General features: G+C 44.8%; 3 protein-coding genes across 3 annotated transcripts in view; 2 read left to right on the forward strand and 1 right to left on the reverse strand.

The window, feature by feature from the left end:
• Window positions 1-2762, reverse strand: part of MYO1E (myosin IE) — an 81039-nt gene extending 78277 nt beyond the window's left edge. Inside the window, exon 1 of the mRNA XM_088519723.1 lies at window positions 2692-2762. Coding sequence (XP_088375849.1) covers window positions 2692-2694 — 3 coding nt within the window. The 5' untranslated portion in view covers window positions 2695-2762. The remainder of the gene's footprint in view (window positions 1-2691) is intronic.
• A 4640-nt stretch (window positions 2763-7402) lies between these two features.
• On the forward strand, window positions 7403-18593 carry FAM81A (family with sequence similarity 81 member A). The gene is made up of 9 exons (XM_088520319.1): window positions 7403-7498; window positions 10464-10529; window positions 11691-11964; window positions 12725-12843; window positions 14383-14512; window positions 15384-15490; window positions 16919-17054; window positions 17430-17625; window positions 18030-18593. Exons 2-9 carry the CDS (start codon window positions 10483-10485, stop codon window positions 18167-18169), a joined length of 1149 nt encoding a protein of 382 aa, XP_088376445.1. The 5' UTR covers window positions 7403-7498; window positions 10464-10482; the 3' UTR covers window positions 18170-18593.
• Window positions 18253-26771, forward strand: LOC148596397 (uncharacterized). Its single transcript, XM_088528691.1, has 7 exons — window positions 18253-18286; window positions 21985-22317; window positions 23577-23993; window positions 24978-25073; window positions 25181-25208; window positions 25314-25348; window positions 26593-26771. Exons 1-7 carry the CDS (start codon window positions 18253-18255, stop codon window positions 26769-26771), a joined length of 1122 nt encoding a protein of 373 aa, XP_088384817.1.
• The last annotated feature ends 540 nt before the right edge of the window (window positions 26772-27311 follow it).

Below are 27311 nucleotides of genomic sequence, written 5' to 3' on the forward strand. Positions count from 1 at the left end.
TCCTCCCCACCGCCGCACGCTTGGCAGCGCGCGGGGTTATAGCTAATGCTGCTGTCTGCACCACCAGACACACACGCTCCCTTCCAACACAGGAGCAGAGTCCTGCTTGGAAGCCTCTCATAGCAAGGAGGCCTGTGACAGGGCTACAAACACCCGGTTCTCACTGCACACTGGCTATTTAGGACCATATCCTAAAGCCTAACAAGTACTTTCAGGCTATCCAACCCATTTCTAGACTTTCATGGGCACTGACATCCTGATATTGAACAGCATAGAACTGCCAGGAGGGAGGGAGGGGGGAGAGAAAAATAAATAAAAAAGTGTGTGCCTTTTCCAACTCAACCAGTTTGCTGACCCTCTTTCTTGAAGAGGACATAAATCAGGAGGCCACCCAATAAATACACCAGATCAAATACACATTCACATTGCAGCCGTACCAAAGAGAACAACAAACAAACAAAAAAACCCACCAACTTAGCACTGAAATACTGGCTAAAGCAACATATGAACACATGTTTCTGTTTGACACAAGTGAACTTGATGACTTTGGCTTGTTTGGTGACTTGTAAGTTACACCAGCTTTCTGTGATCCCGCTTTCTATTGAAGCTCTCCCTGCTCACTCTTCCCAACCACAAACCAGCAATATAGAGCAGAAATTACACAAAAGCAGGCAAAACAGGTCACCGATTGCTTTGTTTTTCTTAAAGGGGCTTATGCCGTGGTAAGCGCAGCAGGACAAGGCTGACTCGTGGCCACCTTCCAGCGCTCTGCTCCACAAGCCCGTGGCTACCAGCAAGGCCGCGGTGCTCAGAGCAGCGGTCAGGGCCCTGCCCCGGGGCCTGGCAGTGCCCACGAGGAGCACAGAGCTCCTACACACGCTGCTTCTCCCCCACAGAGGCCAAAGGAGCCAAGACGAAACTTCAGCGAGCTCCCGTACGGCCTACGGCACATGGAGGAGGAGAGGGAAGTTTCAGGGCATTAACACTGTGATTCATGCTCTTAGCAGCCATTGTAAACACGGGCACTCCTGCCGGCTCCGGGTTGTAAAATGCTACCTTGTAATGATTATCAGTGCATTAGCAGGCAAAGTTCGCTGAGAAAGCTTTGGTCTTGTTTTTAAACCGGCAATCTTCCCCGGTGGCCGTTGCCATTCTAATTTGCTTAAAATAATCTTTAAAAAAGATCTGTTCCCATTACCTTGAAATATTACATAATTATTTGCTCAAGAATACTAGAACTTGTAGCTTTAGTAAAGCTTCATAACTTACTCAGTTAAACATTACAAAAAAAAAATCAGTTTTGAAACGCCAGGACCTTGATTTTGAGTATCTATCTTTTTTTATTCCTTGGGAAAATCCTTCCATCTTTGGATGGTAAGTTCAAGGAGGAAAGGCCTCTTTTCCCCTCGCTTGCTACGTCAATCGCTCAGCTCTTCACTGCACACTGTCAGACTTCCCCCGAAGGGACCTGCCCCGAGGCGGCAGGTACCGCAGGCCAAGCGGCACCGACGGCTGCGGGGCCCACGGGCACAAAACACCCCCACGCGCGCAGCACAACAGCCCCCGTGACTAGAGGCAGTAACTGCTCAGGCCGAGGAGTCTGCAGCATCCACCAGACAAGGAGGCACAGCCCTCGCCCGCGGGCCACAGCTGCCTCCGCCACGGCCACCTCCACCCCAGCAAACAACAGGGAGCAAAGGTGCCGTTAATGGCTCATTTGGGGCACCTGGTTCAACAATCACCTCCCAGCAGCACCTTATCCCAGCTCCTCATCGCGCAGGGCTGGAGGGATTCACCGCCCTCACCTGGGGCGGTTTTAGCCTCCTGCCCCCCGCATTACTTTTGTTTAAGGGTCTGTGTTCAACACAGGGGCAGCCTGGCACAAACCTGCTCCTCAGGAGCTGCTGAGAGAGGGACATCCTCTAAACTACATCACACGCGAGAAACCCAACTTAACTCCCCCATACAGCCAATTAACGGGAGCTCTGGATGCACAAGGACGAGCTCAACGAGGCTGCGGAGGGAACCAGGTGAAAGCTTCCCGCGTGCCGGAGCGCCCAGTGCCGAGATGCAACTTCAGAAACAGGTTTTGAAGGAGCTGCTTCTCTGGAGACCCGGGCCCTACAGACCCTAACCCGGCTTCTCACTACCCGGCATTTTGCACCAAACTCTTATGCAATGGTAACATAACCAGCCTTGCAACAGGCAGTTACGATCATTATTTGGAGCCCTTTACCATGAAGACTATTATTATTCAGCAACAGATAATTAATAAAAATTAGCCGGGTTCACCTGTTAAACCTCATTCCTCCCTACGGTCACCGTGGCCCCGATGCGCACGAGTGACCCCGCGCCCCTCAGCGTGGCGGCGGGACGGCCGCCACCTCGGGGACCCCTATGTTTAGCGCCGCTGTCGCCACCCGCTGCGCTACGGCGGGGCGCAGACAGGCAGAACGACCCCGGCCCCCACGCGCGAGCGCCCATCCCGCGGCGCGGGCCCGCCCCGGAGAGGCGGCGCGCTGCCCCGCCGCCCCGCCTCGCTCCAGCGGCGCCCGCTTCCCAGCAAAAGTCCGAAAGAAAAAAAAAAAAAAACAACTTAAAAAGGCAAAAAAACAACTTTTCTTAAAGGAAGAAGCCCCCGGCAGCGCTGCTCCCGCCGCCCCAGCCCGCGCCGCGCCGCTCCGCTCCTACCATGGCGGCCCCGCTCCGCTGCCCGCCGCTCCGCTCAGACTCGCCGGCGCCCGGCACGGACGGAGCGCGCCCCGCCGCCCTCCCGGCCCGGCCCTCCCGCGCGCGCTCCCGCGGCGCTGGGCGCGCTCCCGGCGGGGCGGGGCCGGGATCGCCAGCGGGGCGGGGGACAGCGGCTGCCCCGCGCGGGAGCCGTGTCCATAAATGGAGAAGTCGCCCGGCCCAACCAATGGGCGCGCGCCGCCGCCGCGCGTCACTGCGAGGGAATCCCGCGGCGCGGCTCCCGCCGGCGGAAACACCCGCGGCCGCGCCGCCTCGGCGGGAACCCTCGCGGGTCACGGCCGCGGCCTGGGGCAGGCAGGGCACGAAAGGACCGACCAAGCACAGACAGGTGCAGTGCGGGGCCACGGCCCCGCTGAGGAACCTTCCTCCTCGATCCTGGCCTTGGCTTCACTGCGTTTCCAAGCACCGATTCAGAGTGAGAACATAAACTAGGTGCTAATAACGTAACCAGCTTGCCAACAGTCCCCTAGTCATATGTCGATACTGCTTCCAAACCACTTTGAAAAACATTCCCTGTTAGTACCATTTAATTGTCAGCCACACTGTTTTTAGATCATCACGGATTAAAAAGCAGGGTACTGGAGGGAAGTAAAAAAAAAAAAAAAAAGCAGTTTATACAGTTTACGCAGAACATATGCATCCAGGCCATTTCTATCTATAAGCAAAACAGAGACTTACTTGCAGAAGGACTGGCCATTGGCAATGGGCAGGGTCCCGCGGGGCTCCCTGTGCAGCCGAGGCCGGGCAGTTTGGCACAGGCGTCCACCCCAACTGGCACCCGGCTGCCACAGCAAGTTGCTCTGCAAACACTAAACTTGACTTCTGACGCGTTACAAATTCAGACCACCATGGTGCGTTCAACACAGGAATGAGGCAACATTTAACCTCACCTGGGCCTCTCTTTAGCCCCTCAACTTTGCTACTGGATGAAGGGGAGGAGCTGCTTGAGTCTGTGCATCCTTCCCTGGAGAGCAAAGGATCCTCTGCAGCTCAGATGGGCCACAGGAAGCCAGGGGCTTCCACTTGGGATCGCCAGGCACTACCCAGCATCAGCATCAGAGGAGGGAAATGATTCCATTGAGAAAGTAGCCGGGTGGTGAACATAATCTGCAATCGCTACTGAGGCAAAAATACATGTGATGGTGCTAGAAGAGGTTCACAGGAAACGAGTTTCACGCTTGGATTCCTGACAGAAGGTAAGAGCAGTTCTAATGAAATAGGACAGAAATAGCCTGAATAGTATTTCATTTGAACAAGAAAATGTTACATAAATTTAAGGGACAAAGAAAAATGGTGAAGAAAACAATCTGTAAGCCGCAAGAGAGTATATACAGGGCAGGACACAAGCAGCAGCATCTATATAGGTTTTACAAAATTTTACTTCTGCTTTATGGGTCTTATTTGACTCAATGATTAAGTTCATTTTCTTAAGATGTGTATGTATGCATGTTCATATGTATACAAACATCTTTGTAACAATTTATGAAAAAAAAAGGGAAAAAAGGTGGTGGAAATCGTAGTTCAACAGGATCTCACTAGCACCAGGATCCAGTTCACCAGGATCCCACTAGTTTGTATCAGAAGCCTAATCGAAAAACCAGCACTGAGCTCCTTGCATTTCACATGTGCTGCCAGGATTCATCTACTCCAGACAGACTAGAGAACAACTTTCAATAAAAATTGTGGGGCCAAGGGCATCCGTGCTCTCCTTCTGCACTAACCTTTACTATGCGCTGTGTGTACCAGGCACAGCCTAATTCACAATAGACTCTTTTCATGCTTTTAATCACAGTGGCTTAATTCTGCTTAATTTAATGATAAACATCTGATTCCCAAGCTGCCTCCATTAAGTGAATGACAGTTTCTCAGCACCCGTGCGTGCTGCTCCTGAGCGCACGCTGCAGCGCTGGGCAGGCCCAGGGGCTGCTCTGGGGCGCAGGCAGCGGCAGCGTGGGCTCCTCATCCCAGAGCATCTGCAGCACCAGCTTTCTCTTGGCCCTGCTCTCAAGTTTTTGCTGTGGCTTCAGAAAGGAATAATTCTTATGAGAAACTGATAAATCTGAAAAAGATTAGACAATTTAATTAAATAGGAACTGCCCTGTTTCTTAATTAGTTAAAACTGACTTTTTTAAAAAACACCACTGATTTTTCTATTACAAAAATATATTTAAAATAAATTTCCAAGCCACATAGTTGTGTGCTGTTGATCAGAATCATGTAATTTAATGCCTGAAAACCACACTTATTACCATTAATAAAACATGAGACTTTTACTTAGAAAACCACACAATCTGGTATTTCTTAGAAAGATGAAGCATCTGTGTCATAGAAAAAGTAGTGGTATAAAATTCAGCAAACTTTAGGAATTTAATGAAGATTTTTTTCCTCTATTTGCTTTCCAAAGAATAAACATACACTTTAATAATCTCGATATTTTCTGCCGAAATGCAGCTGGCCCCCACAGCTCACCCCTAGGCAGTAAAGGTGCCTACTCTCAAGCCAGGTTTGACGCATCCATGTAAAGTGACATGAAAATAAAACATAGTACAGTAACAAAGTCAACAGCCTCCTTCACACATTTTTCTGTTTTTCTGAGGAAAAAAAAAAAGTACCTTTTTTACTCTAGATCTTGTCAAGAGAAACCTCAGACATAACAGAACTCAGAGAGTTTAGTTTTTCTCCAGCTACAGCCCAATACATAAGAGTAACGTTGGTGTTCTCAAGGCTGGTTGTAAAACTGGAAGGGCTCTGTGCAAGGACTTGGCAAACCTGGAATTTTGTCTCCTCTGTTCTTATTACTTTAAGCCATGTGGGATCAATCAGCAAAAATACAAATGCTGTATTATTTTTTCTGAGAGGGAGATTTACTGAAATTCTACAGAAGTGCTCTGATCAAAACTTCATGTTACCAAAGCAACCTGATATAATGTTGTTAACGTCACATATGGTCACTATAGTGACTGTATAGTCACTAACGCTAGTCCTGCCTTGTGTGGGAAGTTGGACTGGATCATCTGCTGAGGCCCCTTCTAACCAAAAATACTTCTGTAATTCTGTAATTCCTTAAAACCTTTAAACCAGGTTCCCTCACGAGTGAAACATTCGAGCACTCCTCAATAAGTTATTGTTACTGCTGTTGAGTCTTTATAGGGAAAGCGATTTGAGATCATCTGTTAGAAAAAAAAAGTCTGTTTGCTATCAACTACACTGAAGATATAATTACACAAAATCCAACCCTTTAATACTACATGCATCTTTTACATAAAATACATTTAATCAGTTTGCTTAAAGTATGTGCTTCCCTGGCACTTGGGGCCAGTTGTTCTAGCCCAAGCCGGGCACAGGATTTCTAGAAAGATCCACCAGCTGAATTTACCTTTTTTATGTGTTAGAGAGGATCAAGAGAAGCGGCAGCTTTATCTGTAACAGCTGCAGTCTTTGCACAACAGAAACTAATGAAAATCAAGGTAAATGAAGGTGGTACAAGCACCTTATCCTAGAGAACCATATGTACACTGCTAGCTTTTAAGGCCCAGTCTTGCAAACACCTACAAGAACACCTACACACAAGAAAACACCAAATACCTGAGCAGTTTGTTAACAAGAATTGCTACACAAGGGAATAAGAACTGCACAGGTGCATGAAGTTAGCTGAGATATTTGCAGTGTCAGAGCAAACATCTCTGTTCCCCATGAGTGTCAGACTGCATCTGCAGTTCTGTGTGCAGCTTGGGCCCCCGACACGAGTGACGTGGATAGACTCGAGCACGTTCAGTGCAAGCGGCCAAACTCGAGCCTCCGGGAGCCCTGAGCTGCCACCTGCAAGGAGGTTACAGAGCTGACAAGGCCAGGCCCTCTGGAGCACAGCAGACGCAGCCTGGGACCAGAGAGTTTCGAGGAAACGTGTAAGGCCAAACTTCCCCCGCTTGAGGCTGGCCAAGCACAGGCACCCGGCAGGCCTGGCTGACTCTGTCCTCAAGTGTTTTCCAGACCAGACTGCATGAAACCCTGAGCAACCTCCTCCATCCTCGCAGGCGGCCCTGCCTTGAGCAGAGCGCGGCCTGGCACCCCGCGGAGCCCCTGCCTACCCGCCTTCCCCCTTGGGAAGGCGCCCGTGGCACGCTGTAGTTTTGGCCTGGTCCTGTGCTGCGGTCATTACATGAAAATAAGCAGGTCAGTCCGAGGGTGGGCTCCTTGTCACAGTGCTGCGGGCAATGTGCAGGCTCCAGCCCCCGGTGGCGTTTTAGGTGCTGCCAGAGGTGACCTGCCATTCCAGAGAGGCTGCGCAGGGAGCATGATCCCTGTTTACTCAAGGCGTCGTAGCAAAGTCCAGGGAGCGACGCCAGCAGGAAACAGAAGCAAAGGCTGGGGCGCACCTCGGAGGCGCTTTGTTTTTCCTCGTGTGCCTTTGCTGGGCAAAGGGAGGGAGCATCTCTGCTGCGATACTAAGTTGAACCAAAGCTCAAAGCTGGAGCAGCTCTGGAAACGCGACGTGCGAGCGCGCAGAGGCAGCGCCGCGGGAGGCGCCGGGCGGCCCCTCGGGCGGCCCCGCGGCCATTTCGGCGCCTCCGCGGGGGCGGCCGGGAGGGCCCGCGGGCTGCGCGCAGGTTGCCATGGCGACGGCGTCCTGGCAACGGCGCGGTGCGCAGCGCCTCGCGCCGCGGCTGCCGCAGCGGCCGCGGCCGGAGCTGCTGCCCGCGCGGCGCCAGCATGAGGGGCGGCGCCCCCCGGGCCCCCTCCGGCACCGGTGAGTCCCGTCCCGTCCCGTCCCGTCCCGTCCCGTCCCGTCCCGTCCCGTCCCGTCCCGCCGCCCTCCCGCCTCGGCCGCGACCCGCCGCGAGGGAGCGCCCGCCCGCGCCGCGCAGGGCGACGGCCGCGCGGGGAGGCTCGGGAGCGCGGCCGGGCGCGGGGACGTCCCTTGCCCCGCGCTGCCCGCGGCGCAGCGCGGCCGGGGCTGCCGCCAGGGCAGCCCGCGGGGGTCTGTGCTAAGGAGAAACGCGCTTGCCCGGACCAGGCTCCCGGCGGGACCCGCGGCGGGTCACGGCGCCGCCCGGGGCTGCCCAGCAGGACAGGGCAGCAGGGGAGCCCCGCGGGGAGCAGCGCGCAGCGGCGGGCGGAGCAGAGCGGGGCCGCCCCGCGGGGCCTCGCAGCCCTGCCCGGCCGTCCCGCGGCCGCCGCTGCCCCGCGGAGCCCGGCTGCGGCCCGGAACACACCAACTAACTCGGGCTAGAGGGCGGCAGGGAAGAGCCTCTTTACATCGCAGGTGAACGGCTCTTCTTTTGGCAATCGGGCATGTCACTTCTAATCGGGAAAGAAATCGCTGCCTTTTCCCTAGAACAACAATATTTGGAATATTCATTAAATTTAAGAATTCACTCATAATTTACTGGGTTAATATATTATGGTTTAAATTGCTGATAATATCAAACCTCATTAAAAGGAAAAGAAAAAAAAAACACTTAAAGCCAGTATTTCAGCTGCAATCTAGGTTGCTATCAGCCACTAAATCTGGAGCTATATGAAAAAACACTCCTCAGGTGTTATCCTAGGCATTAAATCTTATTACTAATAACATTTCTTTTAGGTTATATTTATTACTTGAAAGAGTACCACACACAGACAGGGAACATGTTAATTCTGACACCTAACTATTCCTGTTTACTGCAAATACCTCCAAACTGCAACAAAGTTTTGTGCCTTGCTGAACAGGATCCTTCCGCATCCCTCCTGGATGCTGGCGCAGCTCAAACTAGGAAATCTGATGGGTGACTGATGTCACCCATCATAAGCGCGCACTGATGTGCTTAAATTAACCATGCCAAATGAAGGAGAGGTCCATCTGTGTACATTTTGTTTCATGTGCACAGTTTCTCCACACATTTGTGCTTAACTGTATGGCTAATGGCAGTCAGGAAGAAAAAGTAAAAACTTCAAGCAATCCTACGCTAATTCTGTTCCAAATGTTTTTTTGAATTGATACGAAATATATGCCAAAGGCCACAGGATGAAACCACCGTAAGCTGAGCAGTTTTCGTTTCACTATTTTTCTAAAGAGTAGCCTATTGAGGTATTGCTAGATGTGCATTTTAAAACTTTAGTGTTTGTTCTTCGGTTTTTGAGGTAGCAGCCAGTGCTTTGCTGCTGCGCTAGGCACGGCTCTATCTGAGTCAGTGGGATACCCCTGTGTTTAACTGCTTTGCTGCACCAAGATCGTTAAAACGATCACGGCGCAGGGGTCTGAGGACAGCTGAGCTCAGCTGTGCTCACGGCCGAGGGGCTCAGGAGCCCCAAGGGCGCCCGCGCAGAGCGGCGAGCACAGGAGGCCTCGCGGGCACCCCCAGCTCCTACCTGGTGCCTCCTACGCAGGGACATGTAAGAACTTTCACAAGGAGGTGGGTATCCTGATCTTGCATTAAATACGGGGAAACCGAGTCACTAGGCATGGAAATAACCTGTCCAAAGCCACTAGGATCAGGGAGCGCGCAAGGAATTAAAACGAGATCTTCCGAATCTAGTGCCACTGCTGCTCAGCAACCCTGCCTCTCTTAAAACTATTTTTTTCTAATTTGTAGTTTCTGAAGCACGGTGCTATAAATAGAGCACACACACTGTGACAATGTTTGCTCGCTGGGTTTTAGGCAGTGCTTTCATACGTTTCTAAAGCACAAGCATGCTTTGCATTTTGAGATTTCCAAGGATACTCCTACCACTTTCTTATTTCAAAAGTTGATGACTCTGTTTAAATAACCCTGATCTTCCCTTTCCATTTGTATGGCTTAGTGCGCCAGGCTTCATCAGCAAATGCAAAATTGTTTTCAAAGATCAGCCTTTAGTTTTCAGGGAAGATCTTAGGATCCTAGAGAATTCAGGGTCAGGCCTCCAGCAGCACAGCCATGCTCCCTCACCATCTTTATATTTGCAGATTAAACACATTTGTTTTTTATGGGGTAGAGTAGCAGGATTTGAGTTAAGGCTACCAAACTTTTATTTATTTTTCTGATTTTTGTCATCAGAGCAAAGATACACTAGGACATCTAAAATGTCTTACTGAAGCTATTTAACAGAGCTGTCCTGCTTCAATGTCCATCACAATCTGTCTGGCTTTAACAATTAAAAACAGAATTTAGATACTTATCACATACAAAGAGTGGCCATTCAGATTTGAAAACAATTGGTTAATAGATTGTTTTGCTCAATCACAGTAATCACTGAAGTAATTCAGGTATTTCTACATAAGGAACACTTTACCCAAAGATCTGTTGTCAGGAATATTTGCATGGAATTCTTTAGCCCCTGCATTCCTAAGCTTCACTGCAATCTTGTGTATTTTACTTTTGTGTTCACCAATTGATAAGGTCTGAGCCCAGTAGATAGACTGGGGACAAGAAGGTTGTTTCTGTCCTGCCAGACCAGTTTGGTGGGTCAATAGCAGATTTTGGTTTCAAGACTCTCAACCTTGCCCTTTCCAGGAATATTATTTTCACTATAAGAGGCCTTTTAGTTGTTTTTAGTGTTTATTCTTTTGCTCTTTTGTGCCAACTTTTGTGCATTTATTTCATAAGTATTTTAGACTCTTCTGATCTTCTAAGAACAGAAGTGTCAGCATAATCTTAATTAAACTTTACTTAAAGGTTCACATAAAGCAAAAGCATTAAGTAATTTCACTGCCAGATATAAACTGTTAAATAATTCAACATGTACTTTTTCAACAGACAGATTATTGACTGGAAAATGGCCCAGAGAAGCCCTATCTTCCCAACTCTTGCTCATTCTGAAAGGTAAAGTCTGGAATGTAAAAAAAAAAAAAAATCAATCTTCATACTGCAGAGTATTAAGTCTATCTCTTAATCCCTATTTATAATAATGCTGTAATTTCAAACTTTGGCATTTAGTATGCAAAGTGAAACACTGTAGAGTCACTCAAATCATGGCCCAAACAGTTCCTTACTTGGCTTTTACTTTACCCTTTTTCAAGGAAAAAAATATCATAAACTGTAAGAACAGTTTAAACTGAAGCTTAAGGATACTATGCTTTGGCCAAGATATTGAATACACGTGAAAAGTCAGGACAAGAACTCACCCTTGCTAGTCCTTACATATCTCTATGAACATCATTACGGTGATGATCACAGTACATTGTGAATTTGGCTCATTAACATGAAACAGCGTGGACAACACAACTAACAAAATCTCTTCTTTCAAATAAGTTACTTCTACCTTCTGCTTACAGTTTTGAAAAATTTCCTTTTACAGAACATAGCTGCTGGAAAAGACTGCATGCATCAATAGCCTGATTTTTTCTGATTTATTTTTTAAAGTTTGAGCATCAATGAGCTTCCATTGCTTTTCAGGGATGCAAAGCAGCGAAGAGCTTTTTTATTTTTTTTTTAGAATTTGAGTTTTGAGACTGAAACCTGTCACAATTTTGCTCTCTTCTCATTTTCTGCATCTGTTCCTGCCCAGGTTACAGGAGGACAAGTTTCTGTATGGCATTACAGTATTGCTGGATGTACAGGAAAAAGGAGTAGACACAGCTACTACTCCTTTCTAATCTCGGCCTATATTTAGTTTGCAGTATCTACTTTCTACAGTTCCTACTTTGATTCAGGCTGAATGAAGATGAAAACTGCACAAAAAGCATTACTTCTAAAACTCAATAGAAGTGTATGGAGTTTGGGTTCTTAATCAAATTATCATTCTGAATTGCAACTACTTTTATAATGCTAACGTCCTTTGTTAAGATCCTGTCCCTTTGCAAGCTTCCTTAAAGAGCAGGGAAAAAGATCCTCACCTGCCTTTGTACCAGATACATGTGTAGTAGCAAACAGTAGATCCATTTATCCTCTCCCTGGGAGTATTTTAATGTTTCTTCACAGTACTGCTAAGATAGCGGCGAGTTTTGCGCGACCACTTAGCAATCTCTGACCATTTGCCACCAGACGGGTTCGAAACCTGCCCCTGCACAGCCAGGCGCTGACAGCGGTGCCGCTGGCGTCCGCCAGCCTCGTGGACCAGCTCGAGGACCGCATCCTGAGCCATGAGAAGACGACGGCGGCGCTCGTGGAGCACGCCTTCCGCATCAAGGAGGACATCGTCTCCACGCTGCACAGGATGCAGAACAAGGGCGGCGGCGACCGCCTGGCGCGGCAGCTCTTGGAGGAGCACATCCGAAACATCACCGCCATAGTGCGGCAGCTCAACCGCGACATCGAGGTACGCGCGAGCGCCGGCTCCAGCCCCGGCCCTGCTGCTCCGCCTCGCACCATAAGTGAAGTTGAGATAACATCTGAAGATCCTGTAGGCTTGCAGGTTGTTTTTGTAACTTGAAAAACTGTTTGCAAATTATGTAATTCTTTCAATAGCTACCAAAATAGCTCAGGATATTAGCATATAAACACAGAAACCTTTGTGGTACTAATCATCTGGCTTTCAAGAGGCACACAGAAAACCTAGAGAAAATGAATTAATGTGACACTAATACTCAGCTCCAAATCAGTCCAAGGGCTGTGCTGCATAAACACTAGGAAACGCCTGAGATCTGCAGGAACTTTCTCTCACTTCCGAGTTACTGACCACACAAACAGCCAAACGCAAGCACTCATTTTTAGGAGCTACCTTTATGCAGACAGGTGACTTCAGGCCTGGCCTCCCTCCAATGAGCAACATGGGTGTAGTGGGAAAAACAGCTGGATATTTGAAGTCTTCATTCCACTGTCAAGGTATCCTGTATCCATATTGTGGTATTTTATGTACACATTGGACAGGAAAAATGAGAAATAATATATGGCCAAAAGGTACCTTTTGGTTCAGCATGATGTGACCCCAAAGTACTAATATGATACAAGACAAAGGTTTTATTAAATAATAAAACCCTCTCTGATTTTATTGAACTACTTAAAAATAAGGAGTGACATTTTAAATGTACATTAAATGTGACATACTGAATTTATATTTGCATATGAATGCTTTGTAGATGCTGCAGGAGCAGATACGCGTCAGAGATAATCTCAGCTACGGAACAAATTCTACCCTAAAGAGTCTGGAAATGCGGCAGCTTTCTGGTTTAGGAGATCTTCGGGGAAGAGTTGCAAGGTAAATGCCAATACAGAAGAATATTTTGGGGACCAATGAAAAATGTCTTAGTATTGAAGCATGAATGTCAAATGTTACTGATAACGGGCTGAATTCAATTTTGGCAGAATTCCCAGGATAATCTTGCTCAAATTATCTTAAACAAATAACCTCAAATTCCACAGCTGTTTGGCTTTGGTTTAACTTGAGAAATGACTACGGTTAGATTGGTCTGTCTTTGAAACAAATTAATTAGCGCAATTACTGTAGAGGCAGCACAGAACAGACTGCACTTGTGAAGAACATAGTAATTGCACATTTTCTGCATATATTTTAAGAAGTAAAAACACATGCAGCAAGTTCTTGGTTAGCCATTTTAAAAGCAACATGGGCTACCTGATATGCAAGGAGCAGAAATGCTTGTAGTAACAGGGGTTTTCCAAGCTACTTCAAACTCCCGGATACACCTGTACAACTACAAAGTCAGTTGATTTACAGATACCTTCAATAGCCTACAAAAAGTACTTAAGGAGGGATGTTCCTTTAATTCAAGTTAAAATGCATCACTGGTTTGTGTAATGACCTAAACTGCCTCAGCTGTCCAATATTACTAATTTTTCTTTCTCAAAATGTCCACTGGTGCCTGTCCTACATCAGCTTCATGTATCACATTTGGTAACTTTGGCCATTACATATTTCCCTTAACCAAAAAATATATATGACTCATACTTCTCAGAGTCTTACTCCTGGAATCACAGTACCTCTATTTTTACAGCTCAGTTAATGCCCTGATTGTATTACTGTAGATGAAACCCATCTGACAAAATCATTTTTGAAATGTGCTAGAAAATGCACAGATTCTATAGTGCATTTGTCTGAAAATGTTACAGCATAGAGAAATGTTCCAGTGTGAAGAAAGGAATGAATAATTATTATGCTTCAGTACGGCATTTCTTAGTCTTTAGTGAGACAAAATTGCCACTGCTTTAAATGACAGCTAAATATAGCTGAATATAGATAAATGGCTGTAACTTGCCTCCTATTTATTACTACATGCATTAATTGTGCATTGCTATTTTGCAAATAAAAGTATAAATAAGAATGCAAACCTCAGAAGAAAACAGTTACAATAAAGAAAAAAAGTGGTCTTTGTAATTATTTTTTCATTACATATAATAAGTAAACTCTGAAGTGTCTTACTGACATGAAGCTAAAGGTCAAATTATACACATGTTAGCAACTACCTGGTAGAGTATGGGAAAAAATTAAGTTATTGAAATTCTGCATCTCTGAATTTCTTATGCGATTTCCCCATAACACATTTAATGCTTATTATATTAGAGCTGAGAAAATAGGAGTGTAATCAATTAGTCTCCTATTCCCATTTGGGAGCAATTTTCCAAATATTATGACATACATCAGCATCCTTAGACCTTTGTAAGGTGATGTTTTGCTAGACAGCTGAGCACTCTCACAGAGATGACCATTCTGAAAAGCAGTTTTAAAAGCCTGGCCCTTAGAGCCTATTCAGCTGCTGACTGTACTCATTTATCCACACAGGTGTGATGCTGGGTTAGCCAGACTGTCTGCAGAGCATAAAATTACATATGAAAGACTTCAGAGCCTAAGTAAAGATCAACACACCTCTAAACTGATCCTTGAATCCAAAGTGAAAGAGGCAGAGATCCAGGTACGGTGTTAGCCCAAGGTGCTCGCGCGGGCGCCAGCCCTGTTGGCTGTTACGTGGTGGGCCGCAGGATCGGAAACGCACGTACGCGCGATCCGAAGCTGGCCAGGGCTTCTGGACCCAGTAATGCATCTGCCAGGGTGTCCTGCTCCTCTGCCCGAGTGCAAGGGAGCGCTACCCGTGAGCAGAGGCTTTCCATGTTAAGGATTCTGCCTGTCTCCATCTCAGTGCCTTCCCATCTTCCTAGGCAACAAAAACACTTTATTTTATGGCAGGTCAATGGCTAAAGTTCACTTTACCTTCCTTGGGAGCCGCAGAGTAGTACCTTAACATGATATCATGCTAGGGACCTACTGTCACAGATCTTGCACAGTCAGATATATGCCAGTAAATAAAAAAGAGGGATGATGGGTTTTGTGATAAATATTTTATGTTATTAATGGGATAGCTCCAGTTAAATCCAAGGCATTTATCAATATAATAGCCATTACTGAAGAATATTGCTCAGTATCGGTGCAGTGTTTTGCTATTCATTTACTCTGCTTATGTTCAGATGTATAGATCTTATAAATTCAGGTATCTCATATGGATCCTGTGAATTTGCTATCTGCAAAGAGAGAGCAGGCGAGTGCTTTCAGGACAGGGATGATCCAGCTAGTTGTGGTTGACAAATTACAGTTTTCTCAATGTTGCTGCTTTTGTTTTGGGGGACGTTATCTTTTTCATACAAAAAAAGAAGTGCAAATTTGATAATTTTGGAAGTGTCAGCAAAAATGGCCCTCCCTTACTATCTCCTGTAGCGTTATGAAAACGTCCCAAAGGAGAGGCCCTAGTAAGGCACTGCGGCGAGCTGGTAACTCGGGTTCTGTTTCAGATCTCACACCTGCTGAGCCGCGTGGAGCAGGCGGCCCTGCAGCAGGAGGCGCGACTGAAGCTCGCCTACAAGGAGAGCGGCCAGCAGCTCCACCAGCTGGACACCAAGTGAGTCTGAACACCCGAGTGTCACACGGGCTGTCCCTTGGTCCTCGTTTGCAAAGAGAAAAAAGCTCCCAATCTGGTATTTGTGGGTTAGCCAGCGCTAGGCCTGGTGACCTCAGGCTTAGGGTTAGGGTCAGGGTTAAGAGAGTGAGAAAGCCCAGAGCCCCATGGGGAGTGGAGCTAGAAAGGGCAGGCCAAAGGGTATAAATTAAAACACAGGAAGTTCCATCCCCATATGAGGAAGAACTTCTTTCCTGTGAGGGTGACAGAGCACTGGAACAGGCTGCCCAGAGAGGCTGTGGAGTCTCCTTCTCTGGAGATCTTCCAGATCCACCCTATGCCACCTTGTGCCACGAGCTGTAGGTGTCCCTGCTGGAGCAGGGAGGTTGGACTAGATGATCTCTAGACATCCCTTCCAACCTCAACCATTCTGTGGGGAGGCAGCTTTGCAAATCCCAGCAAGCCCCTAGCTAGATACTCACGCCGAGCTCGCCGTAAGGTGCCCACGGGTGTCCCTGCAGGAGTGTGGAGCCGTTTGGCACAGATGCAACACGCAGAGTAGCACGTGCAAGGGTTGAGTGTCCGGCAAGCCGGGAGGCCAGGCCCACTGCTTTAGACTCAACTATCAGCAGGGAACTAACAACGGAAACAGCTGAGAATTTAAACTACTACTAGACACTTACAGGTGTATATTTAATCCAAATATGGGCTCCTCTGCATGCTTTCATCCAGAGGCAGTTCGGACTTAAGTTCCCTGAACTTCCCCCTTACTGCTATTGCCATCCTCACACAATCACATCAGTTATGACAATAAAACTATTAAACAAACAAACAAAACAAACCAACAGACAGATAAGAGATCCAGATTTCAAATATTCACTGTAAAAACAGAGTAGGTTTTTTGTTTTGTTTTGCTTTCATCTTTCCCCAGTCTATCTAAAGAAACAGTTTTACTGGCACAAGAAGCTGGTGTAAACTGGAGATACATGTAGGAGAACAAGTCAGGGCCATGCAAACTCTCATTGCTACTAGAAGAAATGGTTATCAAATCTGTATTCAGACTTAAGACCCATGGACACAAAGACTGTAACATGAATGGATGATCATATTCCGTTCCCCAAACCGAGGAGAATTTGTATCTCTATTAGGAGCAGATATATTATTTGCATCTGTATTTGAAGAATATTGCCTCAAAATGTTGTAATTTAATTCAAATGAATAACTGCTATTTCGGTGTGTTCTTTCATGCTTATTAAAACCATTAAATATGTTACTTTGTCCAATGTAACAGCCTTAGAATTCATAATTTCACTTTAATATGCCAAGAATGTATTAAATTATCATTAAATTTTATGAAAGTAATCACAACCACTGCTGAATGACCAAAAGTTCTGCTGTCTTACATCTCCTATCTTTTTTTTACATTCTTAGATTAAAAACTGCTATTGAGGAACTCAGCAGCCAGATTTTGTCTGCACGTAGCTGGCTTGAACAGGAACATGAGAGGATCGAGAAAGAGCTTGTACAAAAACTTGACCAGTTCTCACTGACTGTTAAGGAAAACACTGTAAGTTTCAATAAAAGTGTTTAGTAATATTTCTCGGAAAGTACACAAAAACATTATTAATACCAATATAACTGACCTATTATTTGAGTAGATCTTTCAGTATCTCTATAACTCTTCCCACTGAGTTCAATTATAATGTTCATGTGGCTTGAGAATCTTGAAATAAATGTGAACATTTTTAAACACATCAGTATTTTAGCTTACAGTAATCAGGCCAGATTTTATTTAAGATTTTATGAAATAAAGTACAATTCCTTAAACCTTTAAATTTCACATACAAAATTATGATTAATGGACACCTTTTGCTTATCTGGAAAAGATGACACTAACTTCATATGCAGAGTAATCCATTAAAATTATTTTTCTTGGCACCAGGAAATGAGTGAAAGGGCTATAGAAATGAAATTCAACCAAATGTCAGAAAAAATTGATAAAATAGAAGAACTACAAAAGATAACCACGGAAGCACATGAAGCGAAACAAACCGAAGAAAAGATAAATGTCCGTATCAGCAAACTTCAAAGTGAGATTAATGAAGATATAAAAGAAATGAAAGCTGAAGTTAATGCTGGTAGGAGCACATTTAACAAGTTCTTTATTCTAATTATGGTGGCAGTGCTTGACCTATAATATTTCACAAAATGTGTCTGATTGTAGCAAGTAGTTTGAAGTCTGAGGGGGACAGATGGGATGGCTGCCTACGCTTGGGGCATCCAAAGGCATTTTCACTGACTTTGAAATCCAGAGCAACAAGAGGTGACATCTTACCAGCTACCCACTTCCACCCCCCCATTACAGAATTTACAAGGGGGATTCCTTGCTATCAGCACACCATCACAATTAAAGCCCTATTTTTCTTGGGGAATTTTGCTATCCTCCTAGTGTAAACATGAACTGTTATGGTAGCTAGTGTATCCTGATATTAGTTCTCATACTCTTTTGATTAAAACTAATTGAACTTTCATCTGCAATTAGGATTTGCAGCTATCTATGAGAGCATTGGGTCTTTACGGCAAGTTCTAGAAGCAAAAATGAAACTCGACAAAGATGAACTCCAGAAGCAGATCCAGCAGGTGAAACAGGAGCTTCCAGCATGGGCAGAGGCTGGCCCGTGACGGCAAGACTGTGTCCGAGAGCAACTTGCTTGCTGTCTAAACAGCCAGGCTACAACCTTGTTCCAGAGTGTAACCTGGCTGAAATGCATGTACCAAATGACATGCTGCTGCCTCCAGGTCTGTATGTTGCTCTAGGTGACAAACACAAGCTTTCAGTAGACCAGTTGACAAGACCCTTGGTGGCCCTCGGGTGCTGCTCTGCCACTGCACTACTCCCACCAGGTTCAGGACGTTTGCAGCTGTGTGAAACGGAGTAATCTATTGGCGAAGCTGGCACCTGATTTGCTGAAGATGTTATCAGTGGTCCCTAGTTTTGTAGGCTTCATCAGGCAGTTATATGCTTATATATATAAGCATCTGCACTCTCACTGGTATTATTTTCTTTTTAAAAACAAGTTGGTATCACTTGTTTAGGATCAGGTTGGCAAGGTGCTCTGTCTCAACATGGATTACTGTCATTGAGGTCAATGGACATTTTTACAGTGACTTTCTATACTGACTTCCTGGGAAACAAAATTGGCACTGAACAGACCGATTTTCAAAACCTAGATACTGTTAGAAAACCTTTGTTTAGTTTTACAACTATCCTGTGTGTATGTGTGTGTGAACTAAATAGTGTTATATAATGTAGTTGTAGAATAAAATGACTCATGAGCAACATAATAAACTTAACTCATATATTTAAATATTGTGACCTTTCTAAATTGGAAGATGAGATGGGAGATAAGGTAAAGGATCTGTATCTATACACAGGGGACCATGGCACATGTTCGTCCCGAACCTGGACCATCTACCTGGCATCTCTGGTAGCAGGTGGAAAAGGACAGTCCAGCAGGGTACTGCAGAAAAATCCAGGAAAGCAAGAGTGGAACAAAGCTGTAAAAAGCAAGTAGAAAAAGTTGGGAGAGAGAGAAAAAGAGCTAAGATGGAATAATGGGGTGAGCGAATGGCACCCTCTGCAGCAAAGCCCGGGAAGGGCTGCCTGTGGATGCAGCACGAGACAGGCTTCAAGACTACAAGAAAGCTAGAAATTACAGAAGTGAACAATGTTTATAAAAGTCTGCATCCACAAGAACTGAAACATTTATTCACTTGCCATAATTTATGTTCCTACCTGCTTGCTGCATTTTAGTTATTTTGGACAATAGAAAAAATAAACTGTTTTGTTTTTCCCTTTCAATTTCTCTCTTCTCTTTTTTTCCAGTTTTCTGCCCAAGCTAGGCCTACAGCATCCTGTCTGCCTATTCTGCCACAGACTGTTCGTACTCCTACTCCTCCAATGAACTGAAATAGCTTATGCTAGAGACTGGGTTTTGTTTGTATTCTTGCAATACTCCGAATAAAAACACAGTACAACTCTGAGGTCTTCACAGTCTGTGTCTGCCATGAAGTTTAAGAGACACAAAAGTTCATTAAATTGTGAGGCAGTTTTTTTTTCCCTGGTCTTTCATTTTACATATAAATATATAGCAAGGGTAGAAAGACAACATTGTGGGGCAGGGGACTGTGACCTTGTGAACAAAAGCAGGAAATCCCCAGAATACCTTCTAACTCCTGCAACAACAGGGACCCACAGGAGAGCTCGAATCCTCAGCTCTGAAGGGAGCGCTCTTGCCTCAAGGTGTGACAAGCTCAGCACTGAACCCAGGCAGCTCTCTCAGCTGAGTGCTATTTGGCTGTCCCAGTTCAAAGCGTGATACCAAGTGTCAAACGTGGTCACTACAATGGCTTTCAGCAGTATAAGATAAAGCGAACAGACAAGTAAGGCTGCCAGGTGCTACTTCAGAGCCTGAAATATCCTCAGATTTAATCATAAATTGCAATTCAGAAACAGTTTCTGGAATCAGAAGCTCTATCTTCTTTTCCCTCTACCACTTTACAGAAATAAGTTATAAATGTCTGTAACTGTGCAGCTGGAAGCTACTCTGAGCAGAACACACAGCAAAGCAATCCCCTCAGAACTCCAAATTCCCAACAGAAATCACTCAGCTGTGAGAGAAGAAAATGGCAAAGGGACACCAGTTTTTTTTTTTGATGTCTTTTAGACAGCCATCTTTCCTTGAAGTCACACCAGTGAAGATCTAGGCTCCAACTCTGAATATTCTTACGTTAAAATCAACCCAAATGCCAAAGCAAACTTCAGGCAGAACTCGAAGTGATAAAAGCAGCAAACACTACTGTGTTACACAGACAGTACCAAGCTACTGGTGTCTACGGCAGCCCTTGACTTCTTGTCGTTCCGTTTCATCTCTAAGTAGTTTAGGCCAAGATGACACTGCGAGCGCAGGGCACTTACAGGAAGGAAAGCGAGAACCGCTGGGTGCCTTGTCACCACTTCACTTTTTTTTTTTTCCCCTCTTCCTGAGCGCCATTTGGAGTGAGGAAAGACAGCGAGTGAGACGGATAGACACTGTCCCCCACCAGCAGAGAGGAATGTATTTCCTATTGATCCTGGCTTTTCTAGGAGAAATAACAGGTAGGGTACGTTTTCTCATTTCTCTCTTTAGCAACCTGTTCCTTTGCTTCTTTTTACATATAGTACATATATACACATATGCTTTGGTCAAGTGTCTTACACATATACGTACATGTAAGACACCTGAGCAAAGTCGGTGCCTGCAGGGCTTAGGCCCCCAGCACGTGCTAGGGAGCAGCTAGAGGCGCGCGCCCCTCGCGGGAGGGCCCTGCCGTGGAGCTGCAGGCGAGAGCCCGTCCTCGCTCCAGCAGCTCCGCAGAGGAGCAGGGGCGGCTCGGCCGGCAGACGGGGAGCGGGTGCCGATGGGGAGCTCCCCACGGGCTCCGGGGGCCCGGCGGCTCCGTGCCCGCTCCACTAGGCACCAGCACGGACAGCAGGGGAGCTGCAAGCAGTGACTCACATCTCCGCCACTTACCTCAACTGAGAGTTTTCACAGCCGTCTAGATAGACACAGGCAGAAAAATTTCAATCATTTTCATTCCTCTTTTAAAAACAGTTCTCAATCTCACTCTTCGTAGACTATTACAAAGTATAAAGATGTAAAAGCTCAGGTAGTCTGCCTGCACACAACCATCCACCCTCGACTTACACAGATGCAGCCCTACTTAATATTTGCTGCTGGCTGTGGAGACTTCACACACGAAGGACTGACCAACTAAAATGGCTTCATTTCTTAGTCATTTTTCTTTTTTTTTTAAAGAAGAATATTGAAATGTGCTGTTGCCTGCGTTTTGGATACATGCGCCATAAAATATTCATAAAGAAGTCAGCTCCGGTTCTGCAGTCAGCAGCGATGCATTAGTCATGTTCTTCATATGAGCAGTTCCAACTGCCTGTGTGTTGGCAACATTAGAAACTGCATTTATGCCTATAAGATGCAAAAAGACAGCAGACTAAACCTGCCACACCACGACTGCAGTGTATGACTGTGCTTTCTTACTTCTCAAGATATTTTATGTGGGATTTTAAACTAAAGAAATACCTATTCGTATTTTTTTTTAATCTTTAAATTGTGTTTAGTATCATTAATGTGATCAGAAATATCCACAAAAATTACTTGACTAAAAATACTGAGTAGCCATCCCATATCACTCTATCATTTGGTAAACCTGAGTGATGCTATGTTCACTACACTGCTCATTCCAGTCGAAGAGTTCAGAAAGTTTTGTCTTAATAACTGCATCTAAGAGGAACACAGCAGCTCCCTGAGGAGGACAGGGTCCTTCACTACACTGGCAATGCAGATGGTTGTTTTGACAACACAAATTTTAAGTTTTTAAAGCTTTGGCTGTTTTTACAGAAAATTTTGCTTTATTAACCATGTAAATATTTGTAACAGGTGAGATCTTGTTTTACCAGCAAGAACATGGAAATCTCACACTTCAGTGCAATCATCCAGCTACCACAGAAAATAAGACAATAGATTGGTATAAAACAGAAAACAATATGCAACAATTCACATTAATTAGATGTGCTTCCTCGTGCACTCACTCGTGCGCAGAAACACCCTGCGGCTATACCTCAGCGGTGAGACACAGTTTCTCGGAAGGGACCATGTTTGCCTGTGGAGCGATTCCAGGCGATAAGGAACCAGTGACTTCCCTGCTGATCAGTGACGTGTCTCGCTGCAGGCACTATAACTTCTATCTTCCACAGACCATCACTGGCTCAGGTGAGTGATGCTCTTTATTATCTATTTTAATATCTATTTCTATGTTTCTCTCAATAAGCTCATCTTCAGCTTGAAGGCTAATAAATGACATTGGAGAGTCTGCATTAAAGAAGAGCTAATTTAGAGAGTGTTGTCCTGTGGCAACAGCTAAACCATTTTCTCGTAAGGAAAAATTATTATTATTATTATTCAAAAAAAAATCTTAGGACATTTGTCTTAGACACAAAGATTTATCTTGGACACGAGAAAGGAATTATTCAGAGGAGAGAAGGAGCTTAGTGAGTAAGGGTGAACGTGACTGCGACTTATGGAACGTAGGAAGAGAAATCATAAACATGGAATCTAGGAGAAATGAGAAAGCTGAATAACTGAGAGAGAAGTGAGCCATGTGTTAATGATATAGTTTGATTTAGGAAAAAAAAAAAAAGAACTTTAAGCTACAAATAATGCAGCACCAACAGTCCTATTTTAACTCTGCTTTCTGAATTCCTGCATCCACAATGAGATTTTTGCCAAGGCTTCAGGTCTTTTTGGATGGCAAATGAAAAAATAGCATAAAAGTTTTAAAAAGCTTTGGACTAAGACTATGAAATTCTTCTTAATAGATGAACTAGTGAACATCGCTGGTCTGTGCCCATCCAGAACACTCTTGAGAGGCCTGGCATCAAAAAGGAGCTATGTGTTTTGGCTGGCTAATGGTAAAATGGAAAATTGGCCATGTAAATTTCAGATAGTTGAAAGAGTTTTTTCTCTATAGCAAGTGAATTAATCTAGATATACAAGCAAATGGCTGCTGTTCTCCCACTACCCTGTTTAATGTTTAGCACAGGTGGACTGCTGTAGGTAGCTGGGCTTAAATAGCTGTTTTCTTATTTCTAAATCTTCTACAAGCTTATTAAATGTTGTTCTTAGACAACACTCACAACAGGTTAGACCCATTTAAGACCTGCGACACATGGAAGAGGCCCTGGGCTGCCTCAAGTGCAGGAAAGGGCCTGGCTGGCCCAGGCCGCTGCCTGGGAACTCGTTTATCCCCATGGCAGAACCACTTCACAGGGTTTTGCTTCCGTGCTACATACAGATTAGCCTGGGCTAATCACGGAATATACACCACAGCAATATTTTAACTGAACTACATGTAGATCATCGTTTCAGTTGTGCTCAAGATAGCATTTGTTTGTCATGTAACTTCTCAAACTACTGCTAGATAAGTCTTACCTGCAGTATCTGCTGTGTTTTCTCTCCCCTCTATGTTTCAGGGAACAAGAGCTCAGACAACATTCAGGAAAAACCACAAGCCTCTCTCACATTCAAAGAAAAAGATAACATCACTCTGACTTGTGATTTTTATACTAGCCGCCCAGAACAGAGCTTTATTATGTACTGGATCAGAGTCAGTAAAACAAGTGAATGCCTTTTTTCTGCTACAACTGAAGACCTGTCCCCAGACTTGACTGTTATGAAGCACTGCTGCATTGACCAAGACATCCAGGCAAGACTGTTTGCCACTGCAAACTTCAGTTCTGAGCACAAAAGCCACAGCATGACTATTGTGAACACCACAAGTGCTGACTGTGGGAAATACTTATGTGTTGTTGCTATGTGGCAGAATGGCAAATACAAGTGGCAAGTTGCTAGGAACTGGACAGTGGTGCTTCAGAAAGACCCAGCAGCAGGTAAGCTCCCCTACACTCCTAATAGCCTATATGGGAACATCCGCGCTCTGCAGGGAATCGCCCTTGTGTGCTTTATACACTCTGTATCATGGCATTAAGGCAAGCCACAGATAATCCTACATCCGCATAATGTGATCAAACACACAGCAATTCATTTAAAAATCATTCATTTCCTACGATTATTCTTCTTCCAGGGAATCAATCACTCATTTAAATAACTTAAAGGAGAAAGTAACTGTACATCTTGAAGTGGCAGCATATCAGGGACCATTTGGCCACCACTTCACGTTCAATGCTTTGTGGATGATTATTCATTGTATCATGTATAAAATTAACTCCAGATCTGCAATACAAAAGACTGTTTGCAAACAAAGGAAAATGAACAACAGTGGGAATGGTTTATGATCTCACTCTATTTTTTTTTAAATGACAAGTGAACGGAATAAGGAATTAATTAGAATAATCTGAGTGTAGACAATTGCCTTTCACTATCACATTATATGATGTAAACACATCTTTAACCCCAGATATACATAAACCTTTTTAGGAAAAGCCAAAGTCACACCATACCGAGGAAGGGCCGTAAGCCTAAGGCCTCCGAAAGGGGCAGGGTGCAGCAGAGGTTGTAGAGAGCCTCCACCTTCCCCGCTTCCTTACACAAGGTGGAACGTATATTGGACAACATCCTAAAGCAATCCTCGAAGATATTGCATTATCATTACTGTGAATATTTATTTTCTTGGTCATCAGTATAAATGAATGTAGTAATTATTTCAAAATGAGGGAAACTTGCTACAGAAATCAAGTCACTTCCTCAAATATGACACTTTGCAGTCATCCATAATAAGGATATACATTATATATGTAAATTATGCTCACAGCAGATAAACATCAAGTGATCACTTGCAAAACACTGCAGATTAATATCTTGATCCAAATGTCACTACTGATTCATGTGTTAAAAATATAATCAATTTTATTTAGCTATGCAGTGGTATATCATCTCTGGAGCTGTAGCTGGGATTATTTTTCTCAGCATGATAGTAGGACTGATCTATCTGAGGATACTCAAGTCAAAAGGTAAGGATTGTGTTCAATTATTTTCTTGAAATGAAGTAAAAAAAAATATATCATTTACAGGAACATTTTAATTACTAATGCTTTATAACCTGCTTTATCCATTTCAGGAAAGGAAACAACCACACAATTTACAAGGTACTGCCATTAAATGACATATCTAATGGAACATCAAAAGTTATTTTTGAGGATATCTACACAGTATACAGTGACTATAAACAGCTCTTCTTATTCTTATTTTAGAGATCGTGATGTTGTTGGAATGACAGAATATGAATGTAAGCATACATTGATTGAACATTTGATTTGCTTATCTTCAGAGTACTCTTAGGATGTCTTGCATTACAGATTTATCAGGGTCTGTCTAAATGGGAGGACCCATAGCTACCCATAGGGTATCTATAGGGAGAATTTGGAGGACAGATGCTCTTTAGGATGACTTTGAACATCTATCTCATTAAGAAAGATTAAGCGAGCTGGGCCTGTTGAGGCTGGAGAAGAAAAGATTGAGAGGGATCTGATCAACATGTACAAATACCTGAGGGGAGAATGTAGGGAGGATGGGGCCAAACTCTTCTTGGTGGTGGCCAGGGACAGGATAAGCTGAATGGGCACAAGCTGAAACACAGGAAATTCCATCTCCATATGAGAAGAACTTCTTTCCTGTGAGGGTGACAGAGCACTGCAACAGGCTGCCCAGAGAGGCTGTGGAGTCACCTTCTCTGCAGATCTTCCAAACCTGCCTGAATGTCACTCTGTGCCACAAGCTCTGCTAGAGCAGGGGGTTGGACTAGATGATCTCTAGAGGTCCCTTCCAACCTCAACCATTCTGTGATTCTATACTGATACAGATTTTCCCGCTGAAGCCTCTAAAGAACAATGTTAATTAGCTTCCAAAGAGAATTAAAAATAAGTATTGATGTAGAGATGATCCCTAAAGGAAATTCTGACGAATAAGCTGTTGTTCAATAGCTGTTCACACTGTTCCAGACTTGTCTGCATAGACAAACTCTTGTTCACTGTTTATAGTCTAAGTGTCACATAATGCCAATTCTGTTTTGCAATTAAAAACATTCTAAGGAGATTTAAGCAACCTGTGGATATCTGAGAAAACCAGTACACATAAAATATTACAAGATAATTGGAAGACACAGACTGCATTTCCTTTTCCTGCCTCCATTTTGCCTTTGAGAGAATCTCTCTGTCTCAGCCTTTCATTCTCCACACAGAGTAATGATATAAGGTCTTTGTATCACCAGCAGGGAGACCATGAAGAAATGTCTCTAGATTAGCCTTTCACAGACATTCAGTATTGCAGTCAATACTCTACTGCTGGTGCCTCACTCAGTTCTAACTTATAGCAGAAGACAGTCCAGCTCTTAGGAGAAATGGGGTAGATCTTCTCTGTGCTACACCCAAAAAGAGATTAAAATACCACCAAAATATCAAATATGAAGTAGCATCCAAATAAATTAATCAATTTTAATTATGTGAAATTCATTAATTCTTTTGTTTTTTACAGGTTCCCCATATGCAGTGAGTGGTAGCAGTGACATGCACAGAAAGGAGACCCTTTATTCCTTAGTAACAAGGACTTCTACAGAGCCAAATGGGACCTTTTCTAGCCCAGATAACAGCAGAGCTCCTGGGGCAGGACAGGGAGCAGATACTTATACGGTATATGCACTGCTGAATAAATAGCTCAGATACCTCAGGTTTCAGATACCTCAGGATGGGAAGGTGAAAATACTACTTTTGGCAAATTACACAGTGGTCCACGTGCTACGCTGGCTGGATATATTAGCTTGATTTCTAGAGTGTCTGTATCTCCATGGACCAACACACTTCAAGCATACCAATCACCTGACAAGCTGTTTCTTACTATAGCAATGTGGAAAGTTTACTTATTGTCTGAAGAAAACAGAGTTAGTTATAGGCTGTATTTCTGGCCAAGAAGTCTCACAAAGCAGAGCACAACTCACTTTCTGCAGCCCTTTTCCCAGTAACACACATGAGGCAGACCGTGACTACCCTCGAATGGGTGCAGGGCATGGGGAGGCCAGGGCAGCCGGCGGGGCTGAGCAGGAGGGCCTGGCAGCGCCAGCGCGGGCAGCTCCCTCGGCCAGGCAAGGGTGCAGACCGCGGTGCCCGTGTTGGGCTCCTCCACTGTGCTGGTTGCAGGATACTGCCCGACAGAGGATATTTGTCAATTTTGGCTGACGTCAGCAGCCAGGGTTCCCT

Source organism: Tinamus guttatus, unplaced genomic scaffold (assembly GCF_059628265.1).
Source record: "Tinamus guttatus ecotype Peru unplaced genomic scaffold, ASM5962826v1 Tinamus_guttatus_pri_ptg000004l, whole genome shotgun sequence".
Classification (NCBI taxonomy): Eukaryota; Metazoa; Chordata; class Aves; order Tinamiformes; family Tinamidae; genus Tinamus; species Tinamus guttatus.

Bases quoted from the DNA above. Each gene is read 5' to 3' on its own strand.
- FAM81A (XM_088520319.1), top strand. From the start codon at position 10,483: ATGGCCCAGAGAAGCCCTATCTTCCCAACTCTTGCTCATTCTGAAAG. The intron at 15,491-16,918 runs GTGAGTCTGAAC...TTACATTCTTAG, and splicing joins CTCCACCAGCTGGACACCAA to ATTAAAAACTGCTATTGAGG. The intron at 17,626-18,029 runs GTAGGAGCACAT...ATCTGCAATTAG, and splicing joins GAAAGCTGAAGTTAATGCTG to GATTTGCAGCTATCTATGAG.
- LOC148596397 (XM_088528691.1), top strand. From the start codon at position 18,253: ATGCATGTACCAAATGACATGCTGCTGCCTCCAG. The intron at 22,318-23,576 runs GTGAGTGATGCT...TCTATGTTTCAG, and splicing joins ACAGACCATCACTGGCTCAG to GGAACAAGAGCTCAGACAAC. The intron at 25,074-25,180 runs GTAAGGATTGTG...TATCCATTTCAG, and splicing joins GAGGATACTCAAGTCAAAAG to GAAAGGAAACAACCACACAA.